Source organism: Numenius arquata, chromosome 9 (assembly GCF_964106895.1).
Source record: "Numenius arquata chromosome 9, bNumArq3.hap1.1, whole genome shotgun sequence".
In the NCBI taxonomy this organism is placed as follows: Eukaryota; Metazoa; Chordata; class Aves; order Charadriiformes; family Scolopacidae; genus Numenius; species Numenius arquata.
In genome coordinates this window covers 9,172,646-9,196,110 of record NC_133584.1, presented here as the reverse complement: position 1 = coordinate 9,196,110, position 23,465 = coordinate 9,172,646, and the positions used below count along the sequence as shown (strand labels likewise).

Here is a 23,465-nt window from a genome sequence, read left to right as displayed (position 1 = left end):
CTTTGGCTGATTTATACGGCTTTGTATGTAGTGTAAAAGGTGGCCTGGGACATCACGTCCCTGGTGTGAGGATAAAGCGGCTCTGCCTTCCCAGAGAGGGTTTAAGCAGATGCAGGGCACAAGGGTGCGATGGAGGGGACCTGTTCCAGCCAGTGCTGGGTCACTGTCACCCCGGGAGGGGAAGGGAGAGCTGCACAGCCAAGAGTGGGGCTGCAGGCTGGTGTCGGGGTGGCCCCGTCCACAGAAGGTGGGGGAGGTGGCAGCTGTGGCGGTGCCCCTGGAGCAGAGCATCCTCCTGCCTCCCCTCACGTGGGGCTCTCTCTCTCTCATGCAGGGCTGAGGTCATCCTGGGAAACATCCTGAAGAAGAAGGGCTGGAGGTACTGTACCACTCCCTGCCACCCCAGCTGAGCAAGAACCCTGGCCATATGAGAAACCTTCTGGTTTTTAACAATGATGCTTGTTAAGTGATGCTGGCCCAGGAGTGGGAGCTGGCAGGTGTGAGGGCTGTGCCTGGAGCAGCCAGCCAGGGCTCCTGCAGCAGCCGGACCTTTCAAATGCCAAATAAAAATGCTCTCCTGGCTTTTGAAAGTGCACACCAGCTGCGATCATCAGCCTGCGGTGCTGCCCCTACCCTTGCATGTGACTGTCGTCTCTGTGTGCAGCACAGTTAGCACAACTTCTGAGCATATCCATCATCTTTTCCGTGCACGGTGTATCAAGACAGATGACTTCTGTGTTGGCATCCTTATCCGTGTACATAAGACTGTGTATTAAGAATGCAAAGCTGTGATGGGCCTTCATCTTGGGTAGCCTGGTAGGAGATGATACCTAATTTAAATGATGCACATTAGCATATGTTGTGTAGTTTTAAGAGCATTTACATAATCTTTAAAGACCTCCTGTGTGTGTAATATCCAGCTTTCAAGTGAAGAGTAGGTCCTAGCAGCACTCTCACCAAAATCAGTATCGCTTGAGTTAAGGGGATGATAATTCCATAAGAAATATTCTGGGTACTGTAGAAGAAAAAAATTGAGTGTAGCAAAAGCTGGAGAAATTGCGCGTTGTACACATACAGTTATGCAGCAAGGTAGTTTGTGAATGATAAATCTTTAATTTAATATCACATTGGAATTTATAGATTAATTCAGTGACTGTATCACTCTTGGGGCTTTAATAACTCTGGGAATACTGTGTGGTAATGAAAAGCACTGGACTTGGATACCAGGAGGGAATAACACCAGAGCCTGGGTTAAGGGCTCTGGAGACTTCTTACTTACTCCATCATGAAAAATGTGTCTCTTTTTTGGTGGCTTCACTTGAATTAGCTTCTGTTTCCAGACACCAGCCTACGATCATTCCCTTCCCACAGCAGACCTGAGCGTGGGAGGAGAAGCGGCCTCTAGACCTGTTGTAAAAAGGATTATAATGATGTGCAAATGCTTACTCTGAGCCCAGTGAAACCAGGCACGGCCGCTGCTGCGGGAAGCCAGAGTATGGCTGCTTTTCGATGGGCAACATCCTGCTTGGTTACTCATATTATCAATTTTTTTTAATTTTTTTTTTTTTAACAATAGTGATTTTTCTGTTCTGTTTGCAGGAGGTCCAGCCTGGTCATAACAACAAAACTGTACTGGGGGGGAAAGTAAGTCTCACAGTTGCTTGTCATGGTGTTTGCTGCTGTGTGCTTTTCCCTTTTACAGCCGTACAACCAGGTGGAGATTTAAAGCATTGCAGGGGGGGAATTTCTTGCTGTTGTTTCCTTTCTCCTCATTTTGCCAACTCTTTTAAGGAGCTGGAGCCTGGCAGAGGTGGCAGCCCCCAGCAGTGGCCGGGTTGCTGTGCCGGCTGTGCTGCTGCCCTGAGCAGGGCTGTGGCCCTCGGAGGTGTAACCAGTCCTGCTTTTCAAGCCCTGCAACTTTCGTTAGGTTGTTTCCATCATGGGTTGGTTTTTGTCCCCAGAACAAAATATCAATGTGGATTTTTTGAATCTACTGGAATGTCTGAGGAGAAACCCAAACAAACCATGAATGTGGCTGCAAAATAGTCTCTGGGAGACTTTCATCGGAGCTGTTGTGGAAATGATTGTAATTATTTTTTTTCTTCCCTTTCACTGAAGTCACTTAAGTCATGGTGTATTGAAGCTGAGGTGCAACACTATCCTCTGCTTCTCTGGGAAAGCTGGGGTATAATTAAGACACTGTCACTGTGTTGGTAAGGCAGGTGTGTAGTGGCTGTCCCACTTCGTTGTGCCGTTGCTTTGCAGCAGGCTCAGGATCTGCCTGGTGTGTTAGAGATATGGGCAAAATTAAACAGTCAGAAAAATTACAAAGCCATGTGTTGCCTCTGAATCTAGTTTATATGTGAATGATGGGCCACGGTTGCATGGGTTGTGTTTCTTGTTGCCTTGTCTTGGCAAGGTGACCTGCCTGGAGGAGGTCCGGTCTCAGCAGACAAGGTGTTTAATGATTTTGGGGGAAACCTTGGCTGTACCTTTGTGCCTGTGCTGGGAGGAGCACTTTGTTGGCTTTGCTATCTGCCAGCTTTGCACTGAGAGGACAGGTTGGATGCTGCCTTCCTCTGAAATGGCAGATGATGCCAGTGGAGCCTCAGTGGTGTGCAGTCGGCTGGGGCACAGCCACATCACCACGCTGCCTGGCCCCGGCTGCCCTGCCAGCATCCTTACCCTTCTGCTTAGAAATGTCAGCTGGTAGCTTTAGGGCAAGGCAATATCCATAGCAAGGCTGTTACCACATTAACTTACTTGTCTTACTTGCCCCAGCAACACATTAACTTACTCATTGTACTCGTCCCAGATGCTAGTTGTCTTTGAGGCTGGGCACCTGAGAGAGCTGCAGGGTCTCCCTGTTGTATAACTTCATTTTTGAGATGTTTAAACCAGAATACAGAATTAATGTTCCCCAATCATTAGCACTTCAGACCTCTAACAGCCGTGTACCTGTTTTTCCTTTGCAGAGCTGAAACAGAAAGAGGGCTTTCAAGAAAGCACATCATTGAAGGTACGTGTTGCAGGGCAGGGTGGTCTGGCTGTGCTGAAAATGCACTGAAGGGTTAGTCTGTCTTTTCTCAAAAAAACACACAGCACACAAAAAGACTTCTCTAGACCCCTATGCAGCAATAACCTTTTGGGGTTTTTTTGCTATAATAAGCAAGATTGTTGTCCTTGCCCAGCTGTGTGTGCGTTGCTTGCAGGTTTCTCACTTTTCCGCAGCAGTCAGGGTTTCCCACGCTGGGGTTTCATCTCCTGTTGCCTCGCATGGGTTCCCAGCAGCTTTGCACCATTGTCCTCAAGAATGGCTCCGATCCCAACTGCCACGGCGGGATCAGCTGCAGTCCCTGTGGCAGGAAGGCTTGGCTGGTCTCGAGATGCTCTGATGATACAGAGGGGATACATATACACCCGCTGGCTCTTTCTGGGCAGCAGCACGTGGTGGGCAGATGTGGCTGTGGCTGCGTGAGCTCCTTGGTGGAGCAGGAAGGGATGAGGATGTGGGGGATGATGTCAGCTGGCAGAAATAATCCCTGGAGGGATGCCAGGTCCCAGCCACTGGCTAGGAAGGGCTGTTGTTTGCTCTTGGTGCTGCTTCTTCTCAGGTGCTCTGTTTTTGTGTATATTCCCTTGCCTGGCTCCTTGCATCCATTCCTGCATCCCGCTGAGTGATGCCGTGCACTACCTTACTCATTCATCAGGATTTATTCACCCAGGTCTTTGCTGCGTCTAACACATGCTCTTATCTTCCTTCTGGTTGCTTTTTTTGTTCTCTGGGATACATTACTGTTGGAGAGGGAGTGAGAGCGCGTACATCTTTCTATACAGACAGCTGTGTTTCATATGATCCATCTCTGTCCAGAGGGCTGTTGGGTGTCGGGTCAGGCACCCAGGCTTAGTGACCATGGGCATAATTATAATTTGCACAGGATTTTACATGCAGGACACAAATAGAGCAGCACCCATAAAAAGATACATTTCTGTCATATTAAGGATCAGCAGTGTCAGCCACAACCTTGTCCCAGTGAGAGGTGCCAGCCTGGGCTGGCTCCTGACAGGGGCTGGAGCAGACCCTGAAACCCCCCAGGAGGACCCTGGGGCCAACAGCAGATCCTGAGCAGGTTTCAGACCCAGAAAAACAGCCAGCAGCATGGGGGCTTGGGTCTGTCTTCTACATAAATCCCGAATAAAAATAGCATAGGTTTGGAGAAAAGCTGTGTAAAGCCGTGGAAGAGAGTTACTGGGGGTGTCCTGGCCCCTCAGGGTGGCGGGAAGTCTTCAGGGCAGAGGAGGAGCATCAGGCTTGATACCTGTGCTTCAGATCTCTGCAGAGGGCTTTGCACCGCCTGCATCTTGTTGCTGTTTGACCCACTTGTGTCTGCTGCCACCGAGGGATGTGCATAACGTGTTCTTTGGGTTCCTAGGGAATGATACTCTCTGTGACAAAGTCCTCAGAGGAACCCAGGGCAGGAGTTTGTGCTGATCCCCGGGGAGCGGCTGTTCCTCGCTGGGCAATGCTGATGCCAGCCTGGATGATCCTGGGGAGCAGCACCTTTCATAACCCAGCACACAAAAACGGCTGCAGCAATGAAAAGTGATTCTCCTTATTGCACTGTGTATGCTGGGGTAATTAGCCTCCTCTTTGATTTATGAGATAAACCTTAATTGTTTACAGTGGTGGTTGGTTAAGCTAACGTTTGCTGCCAAGACAAATTAGAGGAGAAAAATTCAGGCTCGTCTATATTACTAGTGTGCCCTGGTGTCAGTAGTTTGATGGCACCGGGGGTGGGGGGGGGAACAGCCTGTTCGCAGTTCTCACTGCAGAACAGGCGGAGGTATGCTTTGATCTTTGCTTATCAGAAGGTAGCATCCCTCTGCAACGAATCGCGTTTGCCCGCCAGAAACGGCAGCTTTAACTTCCATTTCGCCATTTGCATGTTTTATCACCAGAATCTGCAACGGCCCATTCGTCACAACCTTCAACAACCAGGATTTGTTCTGTATACATTAAAACATAGATTATATGGAAAATATTATTACTGTATTTATATTATCCACCCCTCGCCTGGGATGTCATTGCCACCCACACCATACACTGGCAAATACTGTCCCAAGCGGGTGAGGTGAGGTGAGACTCGGTGAGCAGCAGCTTCTTCCTTGGGGCGCAGACTCCATCATCCTACATCTCGAAGGAGAGATAACGAGCATCACTGGAGCACAGTCGGTGTTGCCTCATAATAATCAGCTTGTATGTCCTGGAAAATTTTCATTATTTAGTACTTGCAGAGTTCAGCTACATTGGGATATGGCTTTCATGTTAAGGTAATGCTGGAGAAAATGTGGGTCTGATTAGGTTTTTTTTTGTTTTTTAAGCTATGTTTTTGAACTTTCATTCATTGAACCCATCAGGTGGTGTCCTGGCTGCTGGTGGCACTAGACCCAGAGATGCTCGGGGAAGTTGCAGCCATGTCACGGGAGGTCCAAACTCATCCATTTTCCATTTCTTGTGGAACTGCTTCATGAAATGATAGAAAAATACCGGCAGCAGTTGAAATATCCTCAAAGAAAACATAGCGAATAATGTTAAGGTCAATGTTAGCTATTTTCTATAAATACATTTGGCAAAAGTGGCCGTTTTTTTCATCCCAAAATCCAGCGAACATTTTCAGACTGCTCTATTTTGGCTCATTCTTCATGAACATTCATAAAAACATTTTGTTCCTGGGAAGACTCGTAGAAAATAAGTGTTAGAAATACTCTTCTCTCTCTCACGCACATATATATATATATATGTATGTAGGCTTTTGATGCCATTTCCCACCAGACCTTCATGGGAAAGCTGTTGAAGCCTGGGCAGTCCTGGACTGTAGCTGCGAAACGGTGCCTTGTCTTGCTCTGCAGAACTCTTTCTGCCCTCTGCGATGCATTGGTGGGCACAGCTTCCTTACTCTGCAGAGAGGGTAAAGCCCTTCATGGTGCTTTATCTGCTCATCGTAACTTACCTAGCCAAGTACCACCATCCTCCCCTCTGGGCTGGCATTGCTGGAAGGTCTCCTCCCAGGTGAGACAGGAGCCCTAGGCTTGCACAGAAAGGCTCCATGATGTGGCTTTGATTAAATTAATTCTGAACAGAAGTGGAGGGCTGAAGCCGGTCCCTGGCAGCTGTCTCCTGACGGGCTGGCCACGGACACGCTTGGTAACCGGTGTCTGTTCCAATCCAAATCTCAGCCTAATTCAAAAATAAAAAAAATTCTCGTGGAAGGAGAGGGGGAACTCTGCATGTGGCAAACTGGCGTTTTCTTAATACGGCTGCACAGATGTGGGACAACTTTATGCAATATCCTTCCCATATGCTATATGGTTGTGTGTATATATAGTAGGTATCTATATAAATATAACGAGCTCTGTTTTTCCTAATATGGCTTATACCTGTCAGCTCTGGCCTGCCTTGCCCTGACCATGCAAGTTCTTCTCTCTTCTTTGCTGTTCCCAGGGCTAAAGGCTTCTCTCCAGAGGCTGCAGCTGGAGTACGTGGACGTCGTCTTCGCCAACCGTCCAGACAATAATACCCCCATGGAAGGTTAGTGGAATCTTGAATTAAAGGTTTTAATGTGATTGATCTGATCCTGGCTTACAGGCTTAGACCAATGATGGTAGGAAATGAAAAGCATTTTTTTTCCTAAATATTCAGGTGGGGCAGCTTAAATATGAAATACCTCATTTGTGATGTCCCAGAGCCCTATATAGTTACACTTCAATGAAATTAATTTGTATCTCTTGAAAGGAAATTGAAGTTTCCTTTATGTCCCAGTGGTGGCTTTAACATTGTTTGTTTCTTTATTTCCTTTTCCCGATTCCTTCAGATAAAGTGAATTTGTGTTTTTGTTTAAAGCAGGTCTCTGTCAAATGAAACCTGTACATCCCTACCTCTGCTGCGGCAAGCTCTAGAGAGAGGAGAGTGCCAGCACTGCCATCTCTATCCTTGTCCTTGTCCCTGTCCCCTGGGCTGCCTGGATAGAACGAGCTTCTCATGGTGCTAAAACCAGGGGTGCCATCCAGTGCGTGGTCAGACACAAGAAACAACTGGCAAGCTTTAGGGTTCCCTGCCCCGAGCAGCACAAGCTGAGTCACCGTTGGCCTTGGCCGAGGGGCTGGGCAAGAATGTGGCCCCCTGGGTCACAGCCTGTCCCCCCTGGGCACGGAAAGCAGCGATGCTCTGCCCAGGGCTGGCTCAGCCTTGGCGTCACAGCCTAGCCCCTCGCTCCTGGAGAGAACAGTCCTTGTTACACGCAGCCGGGGGGAACGAATGTAGGAACTTGTGAGATCTGTGACTATCTGTGCATTTTAATTATGTTTCATTGCTGATAACTATATATTCATGCTTGGCACATGGCCAAATAGCCCAGTTATCCAGGAACCTTCATCAATGTGTTTTGGTGTCAGTGCCCTATTTAATGGGCACCAGTTCCCATTCCTTTCTCTTTTCCCATCGGAGTTAACACAACCATTCACACTGTGGCAGAAGATTAGCTTTCACAGCTAAATAAAAAATAGCAAGAAGAAAGACTCGCAGGCTGCAGAAGCTGTCATGGATGAGCACATGTAAATCAAACAAACCTGGAGCTTGACAGGCCCCTCTGAGGCTCCTGGTTTGACTTTCAGCGGTTGTGATGCCTATTTTCTTACTGAACGTGGTGGGGCTGTGTGACCTGGCACAAACCGTGGGTGGGTGGCAGTATTGCTGCCCCAGCCAACCAGTGCTGGCAGCTGTGGGTTCAGGGAACTGGCCCGGGATTTTAGGACCAGTGCAGGTTTTGTAGTAGCTGAAGAGGTTGAGGAACATGACATGTTGTATCTTGAAGGGAGAAATGACCTCTCTGCTCAGTCAGTTGTCATCTAATGAGGCAGTGCAGAATATATTTCCCATGCCCGCCCCGTGCAGCTGATCTCAGGCGTTTGCAGCTTTTAAGATGCTACAGATCCTGCTGGCAGCGCTGGAGCTTGGCAATAAGGTATAAACTGTGGTGCTTGGTGAGACTTTGAGCAGGGTGAAAAAAGGGACATTTTTATTATGAATGGTGTGGTGTTGATTCTTTCTATGTACTTCATGCTTTTTTTATGGTTCACCTACTAAGCCACTTCTATCCCAGAGCATCTGTTGAACCATCTGTCGGTTCTGCACTATCTGGCATGCACAGTAAGTGCTGAGCTACCTCCACAAGACATACAATCCCTGCTCTATCTCCTTTATGTGCCTATGCTTTTCCCATGAGAAAATAGCTGCTTCTTAACTCTGCGCAGGTAGTGTCTTGCCCGTGTTGCAGTTGCAGGGGACTTGGGTGGATGGAAGGAGATGGCTGGAAAGCCTCAAGGTGTTTTCGGGAAGGGCAGAATGCCACGAGCTGCTCCACAGTTGTTGTAATTGTGTGTGGGTGACCTTGGGAGGGTGCAGCTTTTGTCCTGATGAGAGAGATTTGTAGGTAACCTTAAATATTCCCTGCTTGTGCCACTCATGCCAACGTGAGGGTGGCATTAAGGTGGTGAGACACTGGCCCAGGTTGCCCAGAGAGGTAGTGGATGCCCCATCCCTGGAAAAATTCCAGGCCAGGTTGGATGAGGCTCTGAGAAACCGGATCTAGTTGAACGTGTCCCTGCTCGTGGCAGGGGGCTTGGACTTTATGGTCTTTAAATCTTCCTTCCAACCCAAACTATTCTGTGATTCTATGTGAGGGGCTCTGCATGAGCAAAGAGTGTGACACCACCAAATAAATCAAAGGATAAACTTTGAATGTTCATTTTTTTCATCGCTCGCTGCATGCAGGCAGGTGAGGTTTCTCTGCTTTCGCTTGGGGTCCTCTGCCTGCTGTGCTGTGTGTGTCTCCGGGCATCAGTAGGTGACAGATCAGCCAGAAATACTCATCTGGTCCAGCCCAGCCAGAGCAGAATCATTTCCCCCTCCCCCGGGTGGTCATGGCCCAGCTCAGGCTGCCTTTGGAGGCATGGATAGAGGAGATCTAATAGGAGGAGATGAGCATTTAATACAGATTTCTTTATTGTAGGTGACTCTGGTCCCCAAAGTGGCAGGAAAAGCTTGCTTGATCTGAAAATCAGAAAAGTATTTACCTTCCTTAAAAGCCTCAGAACAAATTTTAAAAGTCTGTCATCATAATGCGGTGCAATATTAGCTTCAAGAAAAGCCTGAAGATGGGTACCCCACAGAAGGGTCTTTGCACAAGTCTTCAGTCAGGTGTGGCAGGTCCCTGGCCAGGACAGCTGTGTCCATCCTTGCCCCTGACCCAGTCCTGGCCCTGCCAGGGCAGGCAGGACAAGGGGTTGTCCTCACTAGGGTCGGCCATCCTTGCTGGGGTCACCCATCCATGGGGCAATCCTGCCCCTGGCATCTGGGAGGCTCTGCCATCATGTGCTTCCCCCCCCGCCCCCCGCACTGGCACGGGGACCTTGGGAGACAGGTGATGGGGAGGGATCTGTGCTTCTCTCCTGAATTTCTGCAAGTTCTGTGCCTCATTAGTCAGGCTGGAGATGTGATCCCCCAACTGTGCTAGCAAATGCTTTTTTTCATCTCGATCAGCTTTTCCAGCAGACGAGCAGAGCAGCTCTGTCTATGGGGAAGGAGGGTCCCCAGGGTCCCCTGGTGAGACTCCCTGTTGTCACTGTGCCAGGGGACCAGGCGCCCGCTGCATGGTCAGCCCTGATCCACAGCCTTTGCAAGCAGGGAGGGAAGGTGACATGGTTCCTATCAGGGAACTTTAAGCTACTTCAAAATTATTGTTATGCTTCTGGAGGCTTTTTTCTGGGTTTTGAACCACTTGTTTATGTTTAAAAAAAAAAATCTTCTTCTTCAGTGATGTCATTTGTGCCACCCAGCTGGCAGATCAAGTGGTCCAGGCATGTGCTCTTTGCAAACCATCCCATCACCATACCCATGGGAACAGGCTTGGGTAAACAAGAAGATATATATATATTATTTTTTTCCTGAGTTGACTTCAGTTTTTCTTCAAAGGAGTAGAGGTGGGAGAAATGAAAACAACCATGGACCGAAATGTGTAAGAGGCGTATGATGAAACGCTTATCAAAATTCCTAAATGGTAGTGTGGCAAAAATAGAAAACTAGACCCAGTGAGAAGGCGGTGCTGCCGAGGAGGGAGAGAGGGATTGCCGTACAGCTGCCCGCCACACACCGCACACCCGTGGGGAGCAGGATGGCTGCTTGGTAACGGGGCAGTTTGTCGGACTAGTACATGTCCGAGAATAAAGTGCTTAGAAACAGAGAAGAGCATGACTTTGGCCAAAACGAAGCAGGAAAAAAACAAAACCAAAGCCAAAACCTCTACCCTTTGTCAGGGGAAAAAACTCCTCAAGCCAAAATTTCCCTGGTGGGGAAATATCTCTTTTCAGTGGTAGGGCAGAAGCCCAGTGCAAGAGGCAGGGTCTCTCTTCTACAGCCCTCTGAGGTTCATCATCTTTAGCTGCTTGTCACTGCCTGCAGAAGAATCTCACAATAACGTCAAGATTGGCAGTGTAATCTCCTCTCTGCCAAGCTCTTCCCCCCCAATTTGAGAATCCTTATGATATAAAAGGCTCTTGGTCTTGAGACAGTGATGCCTGGAGTCATTGTCCAGACAGACACCCCAAGGGACGTAATAAATACCCAGGTTTTCTCTGCACAGCCCTACTTCCAACTGGAGCTTTGTTCCACCATAGTTTGATGGGTCAGAAATTCGTTATATAGATGTAGACTGTTGGTTCCTCCGATTTACTACCGCCACCGGGGCAGTTGTTTATCATCTCATTGGGACTGTGACCCCAGGGCTGCAGACTCTGCCAGTCCCCATACCCTGCTCAGCTCTGGGGACCCCAGTCAGTTCCTGGCTCCTCTGCAGCAGGGATGTGGTGGGTGCTGCTCAGCCCCCCCTGGCATGCCGCGTACCCAGCAGGCTTCTCTCAGGGAGAAATCAGGCTTAAAAATGAGGTGCAAACAGTAAGCAGACACGTGTTTTCAGTAATTAAATGTATTTTTAAATTTGTTTTCAGTTTATTTTTCGACTGTGCTGCCCTCTTGTGTTAAATTTTAAAAGAAATGTTATAAGGCGGAGGTAGGCAATAGCCAGCTAGTAGAAGAAGTTTTTAAACAACTGCAGGTTAGAAGTCTTTACATTGACACTGCCAACGCTTTTTCATCCACGCTTGAGCACGAGAACACAGCAGAAATAGTGCTTAATGCAAAACTGCTCAGGCTTGTCAGTGTACTTGATGTTTATAAGTGTCTTTGGGAGGATTTGGTGCTGAAAAGTTGGCCTCTCTGCAGTTCTCATACATTTGGGGTTTTTTTTCTCCTTTAGAAATTGTCCGAGCAATGACACACGTCATAAATCAAGGCATGGCGATGTATTGGGGAACGTCCCGCTGGAGTGCTATGGAGATCATGGTAAAGTCAATTTTTAGGAAAGCATTTACACTTGGTAATTCTGCTTCCAGGCTGCAGAGTCTGCTGAAAGCCACGCTGGGAGATGAACCACAAGCATGGGTCTGGGCTGGGGATGTTTGCGTTTTACTCCATCCAACATATTTTCACATATGTCCAGTGTGAAGTAGGAGAAGATGGGCTGATCTAGTTGGTTTGGGTGTCTTGGCTCATTTATTTGAGGGTCTTTTTCAATTTGGCTTTATTTGGCTGACTTTAAGACTTCTAGCAAAGTGCCTGTTTGATGTCCTTACCTGTGGCCACTAATGCCCCCATTTAAGACGTGGCTCCTGGCAGCAGCTTCATGACCCATAGGAACAGTCCCTGCTGCTCTGCGTGTGTCCTGTCTAGAGGTGCAGATGGGAAATACCCCTGCTTGGTTGCAGGGACCTCCTAACTGGCTTTACCTGAAACACCCCAGACGGGGGAACTAGCATCCTGATGGCTCATCCTTAATGCTTTGTCAGAAGTGCTTGCTGCTGCCCGGAGAAGCTGTGAATGCCCCATTCCTGGAGGTGTTCAAGGCCAGGTTGGATGGGGCTTTGAGCAACCTGATCTAGTGGAAGATGTCCCTGCTCACGGCAGGCGAAGTTGGGCTAGATGGCCTTTAAAGGTCCCTTCCCACCCAAACCATTCTATGATTCTAAGAGATGCCAGGAGCATCCTGCTGGTCCCTGCTTCTTGCAGTGGGGTCAAAACACAACTAACAAGCTCAGCACCAACCATCCCAGTTGGGAAGCTGTTTGTTGCTGCGCTGGTGCTGAAGCAGCTTTGGGCTGGAGGAGGCAGAAGGTGGGCACGTGCCCTGCTGCAGCAGGGGCAGCACAGCCGGGGATGGGGCTGTGTTTCTGCCTCATCATGGTGGCATTCCTGGGGATGTGTGTGGCCTTGCTAAGGGACAGTGAAACTTGAGTTTGTTGGCTCCTGTACACTCAAGGAGTGTTGGTTGGTAGGTTATGTTTTACTCCATGAAGTATTTTATCTACTAATTTCTTTTCTCCAGGAAGCCTACTCTGTAGCCAGGCAGTTCAACATGATACCACCTGTGTGCGAACAAGCTGAATACCATCTTTTTCAAAGAGAGAAAGTGGAGGTTCAGCTGCCAGAATTGTATCATAAAATAGGTGAGACTGAGATTGCTGTGCCTTTCGGCTATTTAATTTACAGAAAGAAATACAGAGCAGGCTGACCCAGGGCTCTAGATGGGAACAACACTCTCCTCCCCTGGATTGGAAGGGGACAGACAAGTATCTATTTAATGAGCTAAAAGAAAAACCAGCTTACCGTGCCCCTAATGGAAATAGGTGCTAATTGCCATGGCTGCTTCTTACTCTGTGAGACTCAAGGCAGCATGGGTGTAGGAGATGCCTGAGCTGAGAAGCAGGAGTTCAGGTACTTTGATGCAGCAGGAGCCAGATGGGGGCTGGAGGCTCTCACAAGAAGGTTTTGGATGAATAAAGTAGTCAGTGTCTTCCAGGAAGATGCTGCTGCTGCATCATTAAGTGAACATCACTGCCAGTGGCAATAGAAACGAGCAGCAATTGTTTTGCTTTTATTTTTTTAACTGAAAGTCCTATTTCTGATACAACTCTGATTTCTCCCAGTCCACTAAAATCCCCTTCACTTCTTTCTCTGCAGGGGTTGGAGCAATGACGTGGTCTCCACTAGCCTGTGGGATCATCTCAGGGAAATATGGCAACGGGGTCCCTGAAAGCTCAAGGGCTGCACTAAAGGTATATTTTTTTGTTGCATGTTTGAGAAAAGTAGTGTTGCTTTTGTGACGGCAGGAAAATGACAAAGGGAAAACAGTTCCCTCATCAGAAGGCTGGCCTGAGTGCTGCTGTATTGATGGATCAGCTCGGTTTCTCTGGCAACCATGCTCCAAAGAGCGGGAGCATCTGAGTTATAGATATAGTTTGGGTTCCCCACTGCAGGGAGCTGACAGCTGTGAGCTGGCAGTGGGGGAGCACGCCACCAGAGCCAGGCTCTGACGAAGGATGCTGTCACCACCTTACATCACCTGGACATTGTCAATGAGAAGGCACGAGCCTGGGGTTTCAGTTGCATTTGCTCCCGGCCGGTCAATACAGCTGCTGCAACTTCAAAACCTCTTCACCATACGCAGCATTGTGGTGACCACAGGGCTTGGTTTCTCCCACAATTATTCTGATTTTACTCTTACTGGGTGTTACGGGGTCTCTTCCCATGTTGTGCCTGTGGCAGGCATATTATTTAATGGTTTGAAAAACAGCAGAGCATTAAAACATCATGGATTTGGAGAAAAACCCAACCAAAACAGTTTTTGAGGCTCTATATCAGCTGATGGGCAAAAGCTAATGCCAGCTGACAGTTGCCAGCAGACGGATACAAGTCCCCTTGCTGGTTTTTGCTCATCTTGCTGCTTTTTGAAGGACAGGTGGAGTCTACACTGACTTGCTTACAAAGGGCAGCATTTTCAAATGTGGTATTTCATTGCATTTGAGTTTTTTTTTTTCCAAAATAAAATATATTATTAATATTTGGTAAAAGCTAGCTAGGTGGGTAGCATTGTAGAGAGGTGTCCAAATTAAATTGATGAGAGTGAAGCAGCATCAAGTTTCAAGTCTGGAGCTGGGAGAACTAAAATCTTAGCTTCGTTAAATTAATTTTCTAAACTTGAATGGTAACAGTAAATCTTGAACAAGATCAGATGTTCTCTCAAAATGTTTTTTGGAGTCTGTGTGTCAAAATCTTGTCAAGTTAACTAATATTTCACTTTTTTCCGCTCTGTGATGGGATCCAGTGGTCCAAAAATAAAACTGAGGAGTTTCCAGGTTCCGGACGGAGCCCATCAGTTGCGTAAAGCCAGAGAGATACAGACGTAGGCTCTCGCAGGAGACATCCTGGTCCTGTTATAATTGCTTTGGATAGCAAAGCATTGTGTTATTCAGCCCCCATTACCTCCTGGGTTGGCTGTGACTTTAAGAGCTGTTTATAATTGCCTTAAATGTTCCACTTCGGGAGATTACAGCTAACGGGCGATTGCAATGTAATTCATCTGCAGTGCTACCAGTGGCTGAAAGAGAAAATCATAAGCGAGGAAGGCAGAAAGCAGCAGGTGAAGCTGAAAGACCTGTCGCCCATCGCTGAGCGCCTGGGGTGCACGCTGCCTCAGCTGGCCGTCGGTAGGTGACGGGGTGGGGGACGGGACTGCTGTCCCCGTGTCTTTGCCTGTTGCTGGTGCCACATGTGCATCACCTGGCTCACGTCCTCGTAGTGCGAAGGGCAACGCTCTGAAATGCAGACCCAAAGTTTGTGCCTTGCGAAGCCTTGTACAAACCCCTAAAGCTACAGGTACTCTGTTAGTGCTCCCATCATTTGTTTAAGTATCAGTATTGTTAACTGACCTGTGCATCTTCTTGGTAGTGCTGGAGGAGTAAAGTGAAGGTTGACAAATAATGTTGTCATTATTTTTCAAATAGAAATAGAAGCTCTGACAAACTTCAGTATCTGGAGTAATGCCGTGTCGTGAAGCCCATGTTCCTGACTGTCTTGTGCCTTTATTCCCAGCATGGTGCCTGAGAAATGAGGGAGTGAGCTCTGTTCTTCTAGGATCTTCCAACCCAGAGCAGCTGATAGAGAACCTCGGAGCCATACAGGCAAGTGCAAGTGGTGGTGGCACCTCAACAGAGGTGGGGGGGTTCACCACTGACCAGTTCCCTTTGGGGGTAACACCAGCACACCTTGATGCTAGTGCCCTCCTTCTCTTAATATATTTTTAATACTTTGTATTTTGTTTTTGACATCTTCCAGCTCTAGTTATGCATGTTAATTAGGCAAACCTATGGTCCATCACCATGACTTACTGCCATTTGTGGTAGCTATAGCCATATCCAGCAATAAGAGGGTGGCATCAGCAGGCTCAACGTATTGTTCTACCATTTATCTAAAAGCCTACTTGAAAAAGCAAGCGACCTGATTCCAGGACATGTTGTGATAAATTCTGCACCACGTCTCCCGCAGGGCACATGTCACCTGCACCCACCTTAATTATTCTCTGTTGCTTTTCACAACAAGAGCTGCTTCTGTTCTTGCCACCAGCTTGCTTTCCACTGCAGCTGAGCAATATTGTGCAGAAGAAGTTTAGGAGCACTTCTGTGATTCTCTCACTGGGCAAAGACACTACAGTAGTTTTTCCTTTAAAGGAAAAAAGTATTAGGTGAATGTTTAAGTACCTGTCACACAAAAAGCCAGAGGAAATGTTATTTGATAAAATCTAGATTTAAAATTGGAAAAACCTTTAATAGAAGCTTGATTAAACATCGGTTTTCTTTTACCCCTAGGTCCTTCCAAAGATGACATCCCATATTGTAAATGAAATAGATAATATTCTGGGAAATAAGCCCTACAGCAAGAAGGACTACAGATCATAATGCAATGCATGAATTACCTGGACTGCATGGTTTAAAAGTGCTCTGTACAGAAGCACAGCCCCGAATTAATATCCGGTCATGAGAATCATTCAGCAGCTTGCTGCTCGGTGTCTACTGTCACTGGATCCTTCGAGATGTGTGCTGTTGCTACTAATCTGCAGTGAAATTTAAAAGCACAGTTGATCTCTCTTCTAACCAAGAATAATCTTGTATTTTCTTACCTTCGACTGAATTCATCAATTTTTACTTTACTCTTAGCACCTCATGCTTGTGCTGTGAAAAAACACATGTAAAGCAAAAAATAATTTATAACCTTCAGGTACTTGGTAATTAAAGAAGGATGTACAGATCTATTTTTTCAATGAAGAAAAGGCAGATACAATTTAAGGTTTTAATAAAACCACATTTGGGAAATCTCAACTACGAAGTTTCTTCAGGTTAACAGACAGAAGGGGCAAGCTCAAATTTTCCATTTTCTTTTTTATGCTGAATATATGCTTTAGATTTTGTTTGTAGTTGAATAAAAAAAATGTAAGACAGAGAATTGGTTAGAAATTAGATAGCTCAACTCCTAACTATACAATTATTTCAGCTGCAGAGTGCTCCTGGGAAGTATTTCTGAGTACAAGCCAGAAGAGCACAGTTAGAAAACCCAAACACGCATGTCAGGTGAATAAAAACGACAGCTGTTTGCAAAATTCTAATTCTACATCAACCTTAAACCAAGAAATCCATGACAAAATATTGGGTTTTGCATCTGTAGAAACCTGACTCTACTTTTGCCTGCTTGTAGACATAGCTATGGCAAATTTCAATATTTATGAGCTTTTAAGGATATAGATACTTATAAATATATATTATATATATATAATATATAGCTGCTGAAAAATACCAGAAAAAAATCAGGTATGTACTTTGGAGGGCTACATTTGCTTTAACTTGTTCTGGAATCGGGCATAAGTAAATGCATAGTATTTTTAAGACACATTTTAACAGGTAGGGTTTTTTTTGTGAGTATTTCATCTCTCTACAGGAGTGGAAAGTAAGCACTTCTATGTTAATTTGCCCATCTTAAGAACCACGTCATATTTTACCAGGAATTTGCTTTGTAAAAGGCACCTTATGATTTCAGTAAATAGTTCTCTCTCGTACTGAATCAGTGTACTTTGGGCACATACTTCCTAGGGGTACGGCTATGTACAGTATTTGTAGGACCCTTGTATTCTAGTCCCCTTAACTCCAGTGTATCTGCAGAGCGTGGGCAGCGTTCCCGTGGGCCACGTGGACAGATACCAGCACTTGGGTTGTCTTCTCCTGTATTTAATCCAATGAGCTATGGTACGTGTAAATGAACTTAGCCGCTGTATATCCAGAAATGCAGTCTGACTTTGACTTCTGCTTGGACACAATAAAGGCATTTTGTGCATCTAATTTTATACTTAGAGACCAGTTACTAATAGCGAGACTGATTTTTGAAACAGCAGTGATTTATGTTGAAAATGGATGTGTATCGTTCCACAGGGGAACGCTAATCTCTTCAGCTGTACCCAGGTTGGGCAAGGGACAATGACCTCGGGCAGAGGAGTGGGTACAGCCGGGAAGCAAAGGGCTGGTCTGGCTGCGCATCTCCGAGGAGGTACTTCTAGAAATTGGTCTGCTAAGGCAGACATCAGTTGTATGCGACATTGTGGCCCAAAATAAACCAACATGAACATCCTCCGGACAGTTCACTGAGATCCCACTGCAGTTCAGCCACCAGCCTCTGCAAAATGACCCTGGTCAGTCACAGCTGGTGGAGGTGGAGACCACCACCAAAGTACTCTCGCCTCCCTGGTGTTGCTTTCGCTGCCCTGGGCCACATCCCCTAACTCCGCAGTATTAGCTGTGAAAAATTAACTATTTATGCATTTTAAAATCTGCTTCATGGGTAGCACAAAGGCTTTGACCAATATACAGTTAACAGCTTTATTATTTTAACAGTATAGTTCTTTTCCCAGTAGTTGACTAGTTCCTTTTCTTACCTCTGGGTGTACAATTTAATGTTTTCTCTTCCCTTTATCAGATACCTGGGAATCCAGCAACATATTAAAAATATACTAATTCCAATTTTTTTTTTTTTAATTTGAAAATGAGATGGCATTGTCCCTCACGTAGAGCAAAAGCTTAAAAGTCAGCTTGGCTAATGCTCTGAGGGCAATGGGATGCCAAGCAGCAGCCTACCTTAGGCTTCAGCATTATACTGAAGAAACTGGGTGGGGCTGTGGGGAGTGCAAGAGAAAAAATAACCAGCCTCATAGCAAACAAAAATAATAATAATTTAAAAAAAAAAAAGGCAAAAACAAACACAAAAAGCCCAGTGCTTTTCTGTGAAAAAGTCCACAGAAAAGACTAGGCTTTCTGTAGAAAACAGCCCACCCCACCCACCCGCTTTTCTTTCAGGTTGTCAATGCTGCAACATTCTCTCCCCAGAAAATTCTGACACACACTATGCTCCAGGCCTCAGCAACTGTCAACAGCAGAAAACTAAGGTAAGACGAAAAGCTGTTAATAAAAGACTCAGCGAACTGACAGTAATAGCAGAAGAAAGCGCTGCTTCAAATCACTTTTCTCTAGACGGCAGAGTTCCTGGAAAATACGCCTGCCACCTTCTAAAACACCCGATAGGGCACTCTCTTATCCCTACCAAGGCTGACAAGTGAAATGAGTACATTAGTGTTGTCTGTTCATGGGCCTGAATTTAAGTACTGTGTGTTTTTGGTAGGAGCTGAGCAAATCTCCAGTGACCAGCAAAACAGCAACGTTCAAGTCCTATTGCTTACAGAGCAGTCAACTTAGCCTCATGTTTGATTCTGACCATTTATAGAAGTTTGTTAGAAATTTGTTTTACATGTGCTAAATACTTAGACTAAATGCATACAAATTATACCCTTTATAATAAGTGACAGGCCAAGGAAAGTAAAATTATGAAAGGCAGGAACCAGCAATATATTGAAAGGAGCAAGCCTCCCTTCAGTAGTCAATAAGCAGGCAGAAGCAATAAAGAAAACTCCATGTATTTTGAGGGAAAACAATCAAGTTAATTTGAAGAGTGTTAAATGACCGACCAGAAAAGTAATTTCAATGGCAGCTCTAAAGTACACCAAACCCACTGGAATTTTCATGATGCAAGCACATGAACGCTATTACCTTTACTGGGAAGTAAAAGTAAATTACGCAGCGGCATGTAGAGATTTAGGACCCTCATCCAAGCCCCAATCCCAAAGGATGCTGGAGAGAGAAGTACTGTAGTAGTCAGCAGGCACTGGGTAATTAGGTAGCAGTTTTGTGAGACTGTCCTGACTGTGTTTGTCAGAAACAGAGTCATTACACACTCAGCATACTGTATGGCAAGCCAGATACAGTTTCCTGCACTTCAGAATCTTCATTTCACATAAATACAAATCTTATTGAAGTAAAGATTACCAAAGTAATTGCTACATTAAATCTGACTAAGCTTTCTCTTTCTTCCCTGCTTAGGATTCCGAGTCTGTAATGGCAATAGCTCTAACTTCCACAATGCAATTCCATCACCAGTAGTAGAGTTTAGCATTTAACTTAACAGCTGCTTTACTGATAGCATGAAAAAAAGGAAAAGGATTGTCTGATAAACCCATTATAAAAAGCCAGCTACAGCATTTTTGTTAAGCTGTGCCAGGAAAACTGGCAGGTGGGGTTTTTTTAATATTTATTTACAACTTTAGAGATGAATGAAAAAACAAAAAACAACCAACAACCTACTACGTTCAAACCACTTCAAAAGCATTTTTCTAAGAGGCTTAGGTTTTGTCCTAACTCCCAAGTTACTGAAAAGTGAGGAGTATTTCCAATGAAAACAATATATATGTTGTGACTTCCAGAAGACTCTTCTCTTCTGGAAGCAGAAAGAGTCCACAAACCTACACACGCTGCTTGCCCATGAAAATATCCTCCTTTTTTTTTTTTTTAAATTAAGAAAGGAAATACAATTAATTAAATGACAAAAAGCCTCCTTTTTATTAAAACTTTTCAAGTTACAATGGTAAATGGTGGATTGTCACTTTTTATGATCAATGAGTTCGGCTCTTATACCAGTCACCAAACTCACAGGGGAATTCTGTTACAGGTTTTAAGTACAACCGTTTGTGCTGCTGTGTATCAGCCCACTGCAGTGTGCTTGGCTAATAGCCTGCAGTACCATCACACCCAGCAGTGCTTCCCAAAGGTGGCTTGGTAACTGCTCGCACACCATTTCCTTTCATTGCTAAGTAAAAAAAAATAAATGATCAGTTATTGAATAACACCCTGTAAAGATACCAAAAGTAAATATAATTCAGTCGTTTTGGATTCAAACCCTCCCCCCACATACCCTCAAGCAGTCACACTATAAAAAAAAGGATTCCAATTCCACCTTTAAACTTTTGTATGGCAGTTGAACCCTCTCACAGAAATAAGTTGGTGGGGGTTTTTTGTCTACTTAGATCCTGTAGAGAGCAGGGCAATCAGTCCAGATGAAGCACTTATAGAAAGAATATAATTGCTGTAAAGAAAAGGTTAAGGACATATACTTGTAAAGAAACCACTACTTTTGTACAGAACATTTAGCAGAAATTTTATGAAAAACAGGGAACTGAAATGGTCTTTCTCTGTAAAAGTTTTAAAATTGCAACATCGTAACCTGAAATACAGCTGACAATCAAGACTCTTAGTAGGCTATTGAAATGTACTTATCTTCAAAATTATGACATTCATAAAGTTTAGCCTGTTCTTAAAAGTAGTTATAAATACTGTTAAATACTGCAGAACTTCCATTAGCATATGTGGTCCTGATTGGCAGTACTTTTTTACTTCTGAAGTTACTGAAATTAAACAATCCTGTAAGGTAAAAGCACCTGGCAACTCAAACTGACAGTGTTTCTGTAAGAACATGAGCTGCCTCCTCATTTCACAATTAGAATGGAAATGGTAAAGCCACAAGAATTTCTGTATATTGTCCAAGCAATATCCTTAAAACATCTCGTGTCAGATGTAAAGCTTTTGTGTGATTGGGAGATTTTTTTTTGTATTCTCAATTTTTTTGTTGAAATGTTTCTAAGCTGAGGTACTACAACGAACTGCAGGTATCAACAGAGTAATCTCACAACCGACATGACAAATACAGCTACTAATGACAACAAGTAGGAAAAGGACTGTGTTTGTTTCAAGCATGGTAATAAAGGATACACAGTGGGGTTGAAGTTCTTCAGCACGAAAAATGAAGCAATAATGACCAAGACAAGAAAGAGAGTATTGTTGTAGAAGATGGAGAAAGTTGTTGCTTCATAGTCTGCCACTTCATTTTTCTTCCACAGAATTCTAGGAACAAGTAGAGACATTATTTCAAACATATTTAAATTAATGCACATCCTGGCACACCCACCATTATGAAGTGACTGACACCCAGCGGTGTAGTAAATCACATACTGCTGCTCATGTCATAGCCAGCTTCTAAAGGAGCGCAGCAAGAACTACCAGTCAATTCACTAGTTAAAGAGAAAACCCTGCATATACTATGCACTTGTACCCTTGAGTGACTTACACTTGTTTTCCTACCAGGCACATCAAACCTAGTGCTTTATAAGTCACACTTTTTGTGAGTTTGTATCCGTTAGATGCATGTACAGAAAACAAAACAACATTCAAGCAACAGTCCCTAATATCCTGCCTAAAGCCGTAAAGATACCAGGCAGTATTACAACAGAGACAAAGAAGAGAATAAAGAGGATTACCTTTCATCCTTTTCCTTACGAGACATCTTCCTGTTGTCTGCCTCGGACAGCTTGCGAGTAACCTCTTTGGAAACAGCGTCTTCTCTTTTCTGGGCTACTCTGTAAGAAACACCACTGAAGTTGGAAAACGAAAATAAAAAACCCCAGGGTTATAGGAAGTTGTATTTACAGTGAGGAATAAAACTTAGCCTAGACACTGAAGAGTTTTGCCAAACTGAAGGGACAACAAGTAGTAATCAAATTACTAAAAGCATTAGTCAAATATAGTTTGTGGCAGCACGCACTGAGAACGAAGGCAGTTTTGCTATTTCATGGTACTTTTAGCTGACAAGACTAGTCTATTCCATAATTACAAGCAAGATGACAGAAAACAATTAGGAGATACTTCTGTATCTATACTTCTAAAATAGTTTTTGGAGAAACATTTCAGACAGTCTTACTCATTAAAAAGAAGTTGTAAATGTTGGTTTTATTAAATTATTTAATACTAAGTCCTACTTCAAATAGCCACCAAACTTACTTGTGTTTGAGAACAAACTTGACATTCTTATATGCGAAAGCTACTAGATAGGTACTGATGAGGGTCATTACGCTATACAGGACCGCGGACTGAACAAGATCCATATGCCATATCCTCCAGTAAAGCCCTTAAAAGGGAAAAAAAAGAAAAAAAAAAAAGACATTTTGAGTGGTGTTTTTTTTTTTTTTTTCCCAAGAGAAATGCCCCCACAGGAATCCTACGTAGCTTACGAGCTCTGTAATTCAGCACAGGCTCTGCCAGACCAATCCTAGTTCCTGCAAAATCACTTGGGGGTTTCTGAACTGCATTAAAAAATACTTTCGAACAGAGAAACCTCCCTTTTGGCTGAAACGGGCCTTACGAGACCACGTCAAACCCTGCTGAGCAGACAGCCCGCCAGCTTCACCCGGCGCTGATGCTGACACGTCAGTGCTCCACCCTCGACCATCTTTACAAACCACAGACCGACCACCCTCCCCGCTGCTCCAAACGGGACCGGCTTCGAGGCCAGATCTCACCCAGCACGGACACAGTCGAGATAATCCCGCCTGGGGTCCCCTCAAAGCTGGCCGGGGGTGGAGGGGCAAGGCGAGCGGCGGCAGTCCGGGGACCCCCCACCCGCACCCGACAGCGGGCCAGGAGCCCGAGGCGGGCTGCAGGGAGCCCCTGGCCTCCCTCAGGGCCTGCTGTCCGCCCTGAGCTTCCCCTCAGAGCCTGCCGCCGCCGCCGCCGCCCCCCCACCTCAGGGACCCTCATCACACCACCAACACCCCCCCCCCCGGGACTCCCCCGCCGCTCACAGATGGGAATGGCGGAGACGATGAAGGCGTTGCCGAAGAAGAGCGCGGAGGACTTGGCAGAGAGGTTGCGGCTGAAGTCCTGCAGGAGCAGATCCTCCTCCGACTGCTGCCGCCCGCCGGGGCCGCCCTTGGGAGCCATGGCGGGACGCGGACCGTGGCACCGTCAGCGCTCCACGACTGCTTCCGGGTCGGGCCCCGCCAGCGGCGCGGGGGCGGGCCCGTCCCACAGCACTTCCGGGTGGCGGGAAGATGCCGCCTGTCCCGGCCGTTATGGCCGTTGCAACCGTTATGGCCGTTGCTCCTCCGCCGGCCCCGCGGCCGCCCCGGTACGCGGCCAGCCTGCTCCCCGCCCCGGGCTGCCGCGGGAGGCCGGGCGGCGGCGCGGCCCAGCGCCCGGGAGGCCGCGGCCTGCGGGCCCCGGTGGCTGAGGCAAGTGAGTACTCGGGGGGGCTGCGGAGG

At 46.0% G+C, this 23,465-nt stretch overlaps 2 protein-coding genes across 7 annotated transcripts in view; one reads left to right on the top strand and one right to left on the bottom strand.

Annotated features, from left to right (window-relative positions):
- Window positions 1-15,903, top strand: part of KCNAB1 (potassium voltage-gated channel subfamily A regulatory beta subunit 1) — a 71,113-nt gene extending 55,210 nt beyond the window's left edge. For 3 of the 5 annotated variants that reach the window (XM_074153009.1, XM_074153010.1, XM_074153011.1), the window contains exons 5-14: window positions 335-379; window positions 1,600-1,644; window positions 2,976-3,019; window positions 6,503-6,589; window positions 11,370-11,455; window positions 12,495-12,615; window positions 13,130-13,224; window positions 14,535-14,655; window positions 15,041-15,129; window positions 15,814-15,903. In XM_074153009.1, coding sequence (XP_074009110.1) covers window positions 335-379; window positions 1,600-1,644; window positions 2,976-3,019; window positions 6,503-6,589; window positions 11,370-11,455; window positions 12,495-12,615; window positions 13,130-13,224; window positions 14,535-14,655; window positions 15,041-15,129; window positions 15,814-15,903 — 823 coding nt within the window. The remainder of the gene's footprint in view (window positions 1-334; window positions 380-1,599; window positions 1,645-2,975; window positions 3,020-6,502; window positions 6,590-11,369; window positions 11,456-12,494; window positions 12,616-13,129; window positions 13,225-14,534; window positions 14,656-15,040; window positions 15,130-15,813) is intronic. The other 2 variants (XM_074153012.1, XM_074153013.1) reach the window with 1 other exon arrangement.
- Window positions 15,904-18,941: 3,038 nt separating this feature from the next.
- SSR3 (signal sequence receptor subunit 3) lies at window positions 18,942-23,201 on the bottom strand. Of its 2 annotated transcripts, none has more exons than XM_074153511.1 (5): window positions 23,007-23,201; window positions 22,207-22,333; window positions 21,687-21,785; window positions 21,142-21,273; window positions 18,942-20,458 (listed from the first exon to the last, which is right to left on the bottom strand). In XM_074153511.1, exons 1-5 carry the CDS (start codon window positions 23,143-23,145, stop codon window positions 20,392-20,394), a joined length of 564 nt encoding a protein of 187 aa, XP_074009612.1. In that variant the 5' UTR covers window positions 23,146-23,201; the 3' UTR covers window positions 18,942-20,391. The 2 variants fall into 2 exon arrangements, with proteins under 2 accessions (XP_074009612.1, XP_074009611.1); XM_074153510.1 differs by having other exon boundaries at window positions 19,914-20,458; window positions 21,687-21,800; window positions 23,007-23,188.
- Window positions 23,202-23,465: the final 264 nt, after the last annotated feature.

Bases quoted from the DNA above. Each gene is read 5' to 3' on its own strand.
- SSR3 (XM_074153510.1), bottom strand. From the start codon at position 23,145: ATGGCTCCCAAGGGCGGCCCCGGCGGGCGGCAGCAGTCGGAGGAGGAT. The intron at 22,334-23,006 runs GTGAGCGGCGGG...TTCCCTTTTAAG, and splicing joins CGTCTCCGCCATTCCCATCT to GGCTTTACTGGAGGATATGG. The intron at 21,274-21,686 runs GTAATCCTCTTT...ACTTGTTCCTAG, and splicing joins CGTAAGGAAAAGGATGAAAG to AATTCTGTGGAAGAAAAATG.